General features: G+C 45.4%; 1 protein-coding gene and 1 long non-coding RNA gene across 4 annotated transcripts in view; one reads left to right on the forward strand and one right to left on the reverse strand.

Annotated features, from left to right (window-relative positions):
- Ppm1h (protein phosphatase, Mg2+/Mn2+ dependent 1H) overlaps nt 1-6728 on the forward strand; it is a 276682-nt gene extending 269954 nt beyond the window's left edge. Inside the window, exon 10 of the mRNA XM_031350264.1 lies at nt 3040-6728. Coding sequence (XP_031206124.1) covers nt 3040-3187 — 148 coding nt within the window. The 3' untranslated portion in view covers nt 3188-6728. The remainder of the gene's footprint in view (nt 1-3039) is intronic.
- A 975-nt stretch (nt 6729-7703) lies between these two features.
- Nucleotides 7704-11109, reverse strand: part of LOC116076448 — a 14473-nt gene continuing 11067 nt past the window's right edge. Inside the window, exon 3 of one of the 3 annotated variants that reach the window (XR_004112962.1) lies at nt 7704-7820. This is a non-coding gene — a long non-coding RNA (uncharacterized LOC116076448). Of the gene's footprint in view, nt 7821-9044; nt 9239-11109 lie in introns of those variants that run through there. The other 2 variants (XR_004112961.1, XR_004112963.1) reach the window with 2 other exon arrangements.

The following is an 11109-nucleotide window of genomic DNA, read 5'->3' on the forward strand; positions in this document are numbered from 1 at the left end:
TGTGTGTGTGAGAGAGAGAGAGAGAGAGAGAGGTAACCCTGACCATTTAAAATACTAGAACTGCCAGTCGAGGAGGTACACACACACCTGTGATCCTGGTATCTCAGAGCTGAGGCAGTAGAATTGTGGCCTATAGGGCAAGACTCTGTCCCCACACACTAACAGTGAAAAACCCAAAGGCACAGCAGTATGGGGCTACCCTCTGCCTCTGTGCTCTTCTGACTGATCTTGTCCTGGTCCCCAGCCATTTCTCAGGACTGCCAAACCCAGTCAGGCCTGTTCGCCTCATGATCAGCCTGGTAGCCATTCATAGCCATGTCTGGACTTGTCAGGGCTTCCTTTCCTGACTTTTAAAATATACATCTGTCTTTTCTTGTCAGCCATGTTTTCCCAATTTACCATGCCCATGTCTCCTCTCCTCTCAGACTGGTTTAAGGCATGTTCAATCCTAATGAAGGAAGATCTGAGTCAGCAACTTCTTCCTTTCTTGAGACAGTGTCTCTGTATAGCCCTGGCTGTCTTGGAACTTACTTTGTAGATCAGGATGCTCTCAAACTCAAAGATCCACCTGCCTCTGCCTCAAGTGCTGGGGTTAAAGGCATGTGTACCACCATCATCATCAGTAAAGTTTCTGAATCTTCAAAGTAAAGGTCCAGAGATGGTCAGTCACTGGGTAGATAACCATCACCTGATTATTGCTGTTGGCAACACTATTCCTACCTCATGATGATGTTTTACATATTCAATATAGTATAAAACAAAGAAGAACCTCAGGTAAGTTCCTCAGAAGCTGCCATGAGTCTGGAGGGTGAGCTGTAGAGTGTGGACTGAGGTATTCATGTATATATTCATAGTTCACATATATATATTCATAGTTCTTCAGCCTAAAGCCTCCTCGGATGTCACTGTCTTTTTTAAATTTATTATATGTAAGTACACTGTAGCTGTCTTCAGATGTACCAGAAGAGGGTGTCAGATCTCAGTACAGATGATTGTGAGCCACCATGTGGTTGCTGGAAATTGGACTCAGGACCTTTGGAGGTCCTGGTTAAGAGCAGTTAGTGCTCTTAACCACTGAGCCACCTCTCCAGCCCCACTGTCTTTTTTTTGAATGTTTTATTTTTATATGTATAGGCATTTTGCCTATGTAAATGTTTGTGTGCCACATGCCTGCTTGGTAAGAGGGGATCAGATCCACTGGAGCTTGAGTTACAGATGCTGTGAACCACTGTGCGGTGCTGGGAACTCAACTCGAGTTCTCAAGAGTACCAAGTGCTCCCAACTATCCTCTGAGCCGTCTCTGGGTTTCTCTGTGTAGCACTAGGCTGTGCTGGTACTCACTCTGTAGACCAGGCTGGCCTCGAACTCAGAAATCTGCCTGCCTCTGGCTCCCAAGTGCTGGGATTAAAGACGTGAGCCTCCACTACCCTGCATATAGACTTAACTCTTAGAAGCTGTACAACTTGCAATGTCCCCAGCCCTGATGGTTCACTGTAGCCCTTGTTCTTTAAATGACGTCTGTTTTGACCTGAGCGTTGTACATTCTTGGGAGGTTTGGAGAGCACATGGGAAGGCATCTGTCCCGAGAGTCCAAAGGTAATGCTGAAGTGCTCTGAGCAGGAGAAAGGTCACGAGCGAGCACCTTGTGAAAGCCCCATTATGAAGCTTCCCAGCTTCCCAGAGGCCTTCTCTAGGTGACGTTTATTTCCCTGGTGATTTATCAGAATCTGTGTCTTAGCTGTTTAGATTGCAAACATGATTTAATTGTGATACAAATAACAGAACCGGGCTCATCTTAGCCAAGCTTACAAAACCAGAATGCTAACTGACATTTATACAGAGAAATATAGCTGACTGATACTTTCAAAGCACAAAAATGTAGCCTATTGTTTCCTGGTCGGCAAGCCTACACAGGGAGACAGATCATAATCAGGCCAATTATTTGGCGAATGTGAAATCAGAAAAAAAGAAGAAGAAAGGGAAGATGAATCACTTGTTTCCTGGCAAAGGCTTAGAAAATAATCCACCACACACTAAGTCCAGCCCTGCCAGACTTCTTTGAAGTCCCTTAGCTAAGACTCTGCACAGATCGATCGCTAAGGGGGAATCTTCCAGGGTTTTATTTCATTTCTATGTCTCACAGCTAACAGAAGCCCATGCCCACAAATCACCCCTCCAGTTGCAGTTTCTTCTGTAGCCAGTTCAGGATCACCCCTTTCTTCATGTTTACATTGTAAATCTCCATGAAAGTGATCCCTCACTGTCCTTACATGAACTATAGGAAAGTGTATAGGGAAACTCGCCCACAACAGGGCTTATCCATCACTCACTCCTGCCCACCCTTCGTTGTCCCCCCTACCCCCGTGTTATTTTCCTGTACCACATGTGGTCTTTTTAACACTTTCCTTTAAATGTCTGAATCTATTTTTCAAGAAGGTTTACCAGAGCCATTAATATGAAACCAATCATGGCCCTTTGATGAAAAAGGAAGATGGTCCTAAAAATACACATATTGGCAACAGAAGTTCCTGTTCGGTTTGGTTGGTTTTTTTCCCCCCTCGTGTACTTATTTAGCCAAATACTGTTTGTCATGGAAGACTGGGCCTGTGTGGATCTTTGTTAAGATCTAATAACACCAGATTGGGATTCCTCTGGATCCACTGCCATAAATACCATCTAGAGAGGCTGAGTGGTAGGTGACGCAGGAGGTCATTAAATGTGGTACCTTGTTTATCCACCACCCAAGAAATATATCAGGCCTCATGCATTTGAGGCAAACATGGCTCTTGCTTTAGTAGTAGTTGTAGTAGTAGTAGTTGTCATCGTAGTAGTCATTGTAGTAGTAGTAGTAGTAGTAGTAGTAGTAGTAGTAGTAGTAGTAGATGTAGTAGTAGTAGTGTTGTTGTAGTAGTTGTAGTAGTTAATTATAAGGGTAATTGGAAAATGTGTGGCAAGTGATGCTTCCTCCTTCTGGCCTCTCTGGGTCTTGTCCCTCCCCTTGCTATTCTGACAGTCTTTTCTCTGCTTCTTCCTGCACAGGTACACACTGGCAGCTCAGGACCTGGTGATGCGTGCACGAGGCGTCCTGAAGGACCGAGGGTGGCGGATATCGAATGACCGACTGGGCTCAGGAGATGACATTTCTGTCTACGTCATTCCTTTAATACATGGAAACAAACTGTCCTGAAAGTGACCCAGGGGACTAGGAGGACAGAAGGGAAGAAAACTGGGGTGCCTCCGAGCAGGGCGGGACGACCGGAGAGTGCCTGGCCTAGACTCCAGGTGATGCAGATTCTTCCCAGCCCAGATGGCAAGCTTGCTACCAAGAGGCTTTGCTGCAAGGCGACCCTTAGGTTTCTGTTTCTTCTCTGGTAACAGGTCTGGACACTGAGTAAGAACCAAACACAACGCCTGCTGCTAGGTGTTCCATTTCTCTTGGTTTCTATGGTAGGGCTCCTAGGCAGTGAGCGCCTACTTGGGACACAAGCATACATTTATTTATTTTATCTAGACTAGCAGGGACAGCCATTTCAGGTGTTATTGGGGAGAGCCTCCTCAGCCTGTCAGGCTGCCAGCATCTCTCCAGGAGAAGAGCCACGTGGAAGAGCTGAGCACCACAGCTCAGGATGTCTGAGCAGTCCTCTTATTGTGCGTTCAGTTATTCATTCAGGGATCTTGCCTGGCCTGTCTCATTCCTTCCTCCTCTCCTCCCCCTCCCCCTTGGTTTCTCTGTGTTCTTTTGTGGTAATAGCGGTGTGAGGCAGAGACTTTTTTTACACTCCTCCTATCTTTCCCATTTCCCTTCCCCGGGACTTTCCAAATTGTTACTGAACAGTTTCCAGATCAGAGACTAGCCCAGTCTGGCTAGTCTCATGTCCTGTGCTCCGTACACGCATATAGTTTTGTCCAGAGCAATGTCCCAGGTGACAGTTTGTCTTTGTTGTATAACATTTACTCCCGAGTTGTGTTCTTTCCCCAAATGGATATGTTTACTACAAAATGTGGGTGTTTCGTCGGACCAACGGTTCCTGTGCTATCTCTAAGGTCCCTCTGTGCATCTGGAGGTTTTGCAGTGAGAGGCTGGGTTTTCGTTTCTGGAATGGGGGATGCTCCCCCCACCTTCTGTGTCCTGGAGACACATAGGAAGCAGTGTCCAGTGCCGCAGCTTAGCCAGCTCTTGTATCCATCAGCTAAGCGTGCTTCATTAGGGAAGAGTGTGGGACTCAGGCTCCTTGGTTGCTGACTGTTCTCCAGGCCACACCACAGGAGGTTTGAATGTCACAGCTTGGCTAAGCAGTGGCTACTTTCTTTCTGTCACCTTTGTGCAAGGGTAGCTGGGATGACACTTGAATTAAAGTGAATTCGAATCGCAGTTGGTCATTGTGATACCCTCCCCATCCCCACCCCCCACCCCCAGGTCAAAGGAATCACATTGTAGAAACCTAAGAGCTGAGACCCCCTTCCTACTATGCATCCACTGGTGTGCATGCCTCACTGGCATCTTTCTCTTGGGCAGATGGCGCTCTGCCCAGGGGCCTTCAGAGCAACATCCAGTTGCTTAGTCCTGTTCCTGTCATCTTCCAGGATATCAGCTTTCTGACAGCCCAGTATAATTCAGACATTTCCAACCCAAGAAAGGAACCAATGGTGTCATTTTCCCTAAAAAGGTAACTCCAGCTCTGTGTTTATGAGAATCCCTTCCTGGGGAGAAGGGAGGGGCATTTCCTCCAGGCTGGTTAGCCATCCACACTCCTAGAATTGTAGATATTTTCTTAGGAATGGCCTGGTGCCTTCCTACTCAGGAACAAAAAGTCATCCCACTGTGTAGAGCCAGGGCCCAGCCCGGCAGGTGACATACTATGAGCGTGTGCCAACTCATTGCCTGAGGTCAGGACATCTGACCACGTATGCCTCTCCTTCAGGAAGTCTTCATTGCTCCAGACACCTCGGCGGGGAGTGCTCTGTGGCAACCATTTGCTTCCCTGGCAGAATATGATGCTGTAGAAAACTGGTCAGGTGTGCTACAGTGGCATGGTCCTCTTCCCACCAGTGCCCAGTTCTCAAAGTTATGCACAAACGGGAAACTTGACCTGAGCCACCTTCCTGGGGGTTAGGGGGAGGCATTTCCGGGTTCCCAATGCCTTTCATATTTTTGCTTTTGTGATCTCCCTGAGTCTCATCTTGACCTTCTTCAATCATATTTAAGTCACCAGAGTCAGAATTGGAGTGTAAATATCCTATAGGTGCCGTGACAACATTCTCCCAATTCTTCTACTGTCAAGCCACATATCAGCAAAACCAAACCAAACCTGAAAAACCTAAATGACCCTAAAGCCTGGAGTTCTGCTGGTTTTAGCCAGAAAGGTATCCAAGACTTCTCTTCATGAGGCTGCTGGGTGGAAAGATATTAGTCCCAGGCTAAAGCCCTATTTGTGTTGGGGGGTTGGGGGTGAGGGGGAAGACTACAAATGAATGGAATAAATCAAAAGGTGGAAAAGTGATTCGTTAATGCCTATGGCAGATCCGCCCATGGCTGATATTGCTCTGTGCTTTGGGATTAACTCTGTGTGGGCCTTATTGTTCCCCTAGACTCCAAATCACCCCACCCCAGAACAGGATGGGTCTGTGTAGCAAGCTGGCCCTTAGAGAATCCCTGGGAAGGCCGAAGGACAACACACTCAGAATTCTGCAAAACATATTTCAGTGTGTGTATAGAAATCATGTGTGTCTGACTTCCGGCTGGACCCACTTGCCCTAATAGCCTCAGAGGAAGCCCTGAGTAATGAAGAGCATTTGATTTCCTAGTCGAGTCTTTATGGGCATCTTGGGGTTTGTCTGGCTACTTCCTTTAATGAAAGTCTCCCTCAACCCTAAATCTCTCTGCTCAGCCAGCATCTGCTCTTCTGACTCCTGGCACTTTCCTGAAGAGTGTAGACCCTGAAGCATCTTCCTAAGTGACAACTAAAGCTTTGTCCCCCTAACACCAACAGTCAGCAGAAAGGTGCAGGAGGGGCCTGCTGCGGTGGTGTATGCCCAGTGACTGTCCTTTGTGGCTGGGAAGGAGGGCGATAGTTAGGCTGGACCAACAGGCATCTGTCTGACTGGGACACGCCGGAGAAGTCCGTCTTTCAGCTATTCACAGTATTCGATTTTGGAGGACTTGAGATGTCGAGTTTTTAAATTCTTAGCATCTTACCTCCATGGGGCTACATGAAGCCAGCCATATCTTCCCACCACTCTCCCCTGAGAGTCCCTTTCTTGAGGGAAATCATGACCCTAGATGGATATTGATGAGCAAGACTTAGAAGCCAGGCAGTGGTGGTGCAAGCCTTTAATCCCAGTACTTGGAAGGCAGAGGCAGGAGGATTTCTGAGTTCAAGGTCAGCCTGGTCTACAGAGTGAGTTCCAGGATAGCACAGAGAAACCCTGTCTCGGGAAGAAAAAAAAAAAAAAAGACTTAGAACCTCAGAAGCCAAATTTCATTCCAGACTTTGGCCATTTGGGCAGGGTCTCCCAGGACACTAGTTTGGAATCCCTTTTGGAAAGTATCTGTTTCATTCTCAGCTCTCCATCCCCTTCCCCCACCACCTCCTTCCTCATCTGCCCAGCTGCTGTACTTCGGGAGCAAATGGCAATGCTGTTGTGTATGCTCCTTTGAAGGTGTCACTTGTTCCTAAGTGATCTCTGATGTTTTCAGAGCACGTTATGCTGTGATGAGATTCTAATGTCAGTGAGTCGGTGCCTCCAGGAGAGCTGGAGAAAGAAATGAAATTGTCTATGCAAGGAACAAACAGCCTGATCCTACCAGATCTAATGGAGTCGTAGGTCAGTCTTCAGCCACAAGACAGGATTTCGTGTTGGGAGCTCATAAAAGTGAGGGCTCGTGAACACGAGTAGTATTCTAGGCTGCAGATCACAGCCCACCTCTGGGCAAACCGGGTGCTATGTGGCTATGTGGCGTCATGTGTACGTGTGTGTGTGTGTGTGTGTGTGTGGTGTGTGTGCACTGGAACTTTCAGAGGATGCTACATGAGCAGCTTGACTTCCTCTGTGAACCTCGTGGCCCCTGTCAGATGTGAATGCCATTCGGGGGAGTACTGCTCTTTCCAATTCACAATGTTATCTGTGTAAATAGCTTTCATATTTCTTTTCCACATCTTGGGTGAAGTTTTGTTCATGTAGCAGCCAGGTACAAGGTGACCAAATAAGGCTGTAAACACACTGTTGTGTTGAGCTGTCATATGCTGAAGATGGAGAGCCTGGGTCCTCCATCCCTCTGCTCTTTCATTAGATGAGTATCTTGTGCGTGTTTAGGGGGTCCTACCGTTACTTCTTCATTCCTGATTTGCCTCTAATTTTCTTTGTTTCTTTGGAAACCCAAGGAGGCCCCTAGTAAGGATCATTTGTAAGGATATGTATATGGTGATCTGGGTTTCCAAAAAGTACTCTACATACAGTGAATTGAGAGGAATTTGCCTGGAAATTGGTTTCCGAACCATGTACCTTTATGCCTCGTGATTGTGAAACATTGACTTTTGTAAAACCCAAATGAGAACCTGTTTAGTAGAGGGGATATATTTTGTGTGTTTTGAAATTTAGGTGCAATGTCCCCTGGGAAAAAAAAACTCGAAAACTGTATATGCTCAATGACATTTTAAATAAAATACTATATATGTATATATAAATATGTATATAGGAAATCTTTAACAAAATAGTATTTTTTTTTTTTTGGTCTTTCGTCTTCAAATTCATTGTGCAGTTTCTTCTTGATGAGTCATGAAGTGTGATAAGAGTATCTTCAATTATGGCAAGGTTGTCACCTGTTGAGCACAGACTCAAAAATCAAATTCAAATCAAATTCTTGATAGTCATGATAGTGAGGCCCTGCCTCAAGGGAAGCTGCTGTGAATGGAATGCACAATCACATGAGAAGTTTTTAGAGGGGAAAGTTATTCCCAAGAATAATGTTTTTCTGACCTGAGAATTCCATACAATAGATTTTAATCTTTTCACACCCACCCCTCCTTCAACTCCTCCCACATCTTTACCCTCCTCCACACAGAACTCTGTGTCTTTTATTCTCTTATTTTCTTTTATAAACCCAATCTGTGCTGCTCAGAGAGTCCCAGATGTGGGGTCATGCACTGGAGTATGGTTGATCTGCCATTGGTAGAACCCTTAAGGAAAACTGACCCTTCCTCGCTCAGAAGCCATCAGCTATCCATAGCCCCTTAGTTAGGCGTCAGGGGCTTGCAAACCCCTTCCTCCTCTATGCTAGAATGTTGGTAGCTTCTTCTTGTTCACATAGCCACAGCTGCTGTGAGCTTATGAGCGCAGGCTTCTGGTCAAGTCCAAAAGAAGTGGTTTAGATCCAATCCTCCCTGACTCCTGCTCCTACCAACCTCTCTGCTCCCTCTTCCTATTGGTCCCTTGGGAAGGGGTTGAGACTTTGATGTCTCATTTGTGACTGAGCACCCAAGAGGTATTCTTACCTGAGGACAGAATTAAGACTCCCTTTAATCATCAAAGCATCCCAAGTGCTCACAAAGACTTAAAGCTGGGTGTAAGGGTCCATGGAGTATCCCAGCTCAGGATAGAGCTGGTCAGGAGTCAAGATCATCCTCAGATACACGGCATGTTTGACTAGCCTGAGCTACAGAAAACTCTCTCTTTCAAAAAAATAACTTGTAAGCTGTTCCATCTTATAAAGAAACGTTGACAAGTGGGGTAAGACATTGAAGGGCATCAATTCTGTTGACTTTTAGAATGCAAAAAGTTAACGACGATCTAAAAAGTATTAAGACGTTAATCCGCTGAGGATATTTAACCAAGATCCCATTGGGTGTCCGAAGACAAACACAGCATTGAACTCTGGAATACATTCTTCCTGATGTACATATTTGGGAAAGAGTTTAGTTTGCAAATTAAGAAAAAATGGATGTGGTGGATCGTTTCCAATTCTGGTTCTTATGAGGCTAAGACAGGATAATCACAGGGCCTAGGCCAGTCTGAACTATACAGCAAGAACCTGTCTCAGAAGGAGTCAGGTTGGGGCTGGAAAGATGGGTCTATGAAGTAAAATCCACATAAGGATGAGTACCTGGATTCAACTTCTCAGAATCCATATAGAAACAGACCAAGTAGTGTTAGCTTCTGTAACCACAGCACACATACAGAGAAATGGGAGGCAGAGCAAGGAGACTCCCCAGGGCCATGCACAGCAGAAAACCTAGAGACCCTGTAAAGTAGGAAATGATATTGACCCAGAGCTCATCCTCGACCCTACGTTGTAACACATCAATGCCTATATTCACACATATAAATAACACACGTCATGAGGACACACACAAACATAAGCAACAGCAAAATAATAAAATGTAATAATTTTTAAAAACTGATAAAAGTTATGAATTGCCCACTCCTGTAATTTTTCATTTAATATTTTCGGGCCATTTTTTTCCACATTCATTTTCTTCATATTTCCACTTAACTATGGGTAACTGCAAGTGTGGAAGGCAAAATGCTGGATAATGAGAGGCTATTGTACTGACTCACAAAAGAAAGTTTACTTTGGTCTTTTGAGACAGGGACTTGTGTGGCCAAAGCTGGCCTTGAACTTGCTACGTAACAGAGAATGAAAACTCCTGTTCCTCCTGCCTGTGCCCACGGGCCTGCAACACTAGGACTGGTGTGTGAGAGGATTATATAGGTTTTACTTCAGGAAGAATAGAATTGAAAACTATCAGGAAGATTCTTTTTTTTTAAGGCAAGGTGTTACTATATATCCTTGGCTAGCCTGGAACTTTCCCTATAGACCAAGCTGGCCTTGGAGTCACAGAGACCTGTCTGTCTCTACAGACTAAAGGTATGTGCCACCATCCTCGGATTTGACTGCAGGGATGAGGAATAGGTTACAGAAAGTGGTCTTAAGAAAATACACTTGTAGCTGGGCAGTGGTGGCGCATACCTTTAATTCCAGCACTTGGGAGGCAGAGGCAGGCAGATTTCAGAGTTCGAGGCCAGCCTGGTCTACAGAGTGAGTTCTAGGACAGCCAGGGCTATACAGAGAAACCCTGTCTCAAAAAAAAAAAAAAAAAAGAAAAGAAAAGAAAAAAAAAGAAAAAATATTTTTGTAAGTTAGGAAGCAAGAAATAGAAGTTGCCTGGAACCCAAGCTGAACTCCAGCAAGAGTCCCATAGAGTGTATGTTTGCTTGCTTGCTTCCTTCTTCCCTACACTGGACTGACCACTGGTAAACCAGGAAAATGGTGACCAGCCACTGTGGAAAAAACAGAGGTCTCTTACTTTCTGGTTATGACCAGGTATCTGAGTATATTATTTACAACCACTGGACTTTTCAAGTGGTTCCTTGGTTTTCTGGATGCTTCATTTGTGATATTAAGACAATTTTTAAATCATGTAGGTGGGGTTGTTGTTTGTTTTTAAGATAATCATTGTTCAGAATGTTTCCATCATTTAAAAACCTTTGTCTACAAAGTATTTCAAATATGTTGCCATGTTCCTTCAATTAAGCAACAAGCCAAAGACTGAGCTGCATATCCTAGGCCTTAGTCTACCTTTTTGATGGCTTTTTCCATCATTAGAGTCTTGACAAGACGGCTGCTGCATTTTCCACGTCTCATCTTCTGCTTCTGACAAGACTGTCCAGCCGGCTAACCACCTTTGCTTTATTGATTCCAATTATATTACCCAAAAAAGATCCAGAGTGTCACTCAGCAAAAGATGTGGACAGAGTGTCCTTGACTCTCTTCCAGGGACTGGGTCTGATCAGCTGGCTGGACCAGGGAGTCTAGAGACAAGGTTGTGGGGGGTCAAGGGAGGACCCAGACAACAGCACTTCCCTTAAAGGGCATGAAAACAAGCTTCTGCTTTAATCTCCAGGTTCATGCTTGCAGGTCTAGTTGCTCTACGATGAAAGGGGATGGACTCCTTCAGAAGACATTGTTGGGTAGGGGTGGGAGATGTTGGGTAGGGCTGGGAGATGATGTTGGGCAGGTGTGGGAGATGATGTTGGGTAGGGGTGAGAGATGATGTTGGGTAGGGGTGAGAGATGATGTTGGGCAGGGGTGGGAGATGATGTTGGGTAGGG

Source organism: Mastomys coucha, unplaced genomic scaffold (assembly GCF_008632895.1).
Source record: "Mastomys coucha isolate ucsf_1 unplaced genomic scaffold, UCSF_Mcou_1 pScaffold4, whole genome shotgun sequence".
Classification (NCBI taxonomy): Eukaryota; Metazoa; Chordata; class Mammalia; order Rodentia; family Muridae; genus Mastomys; species Mastomys coucha.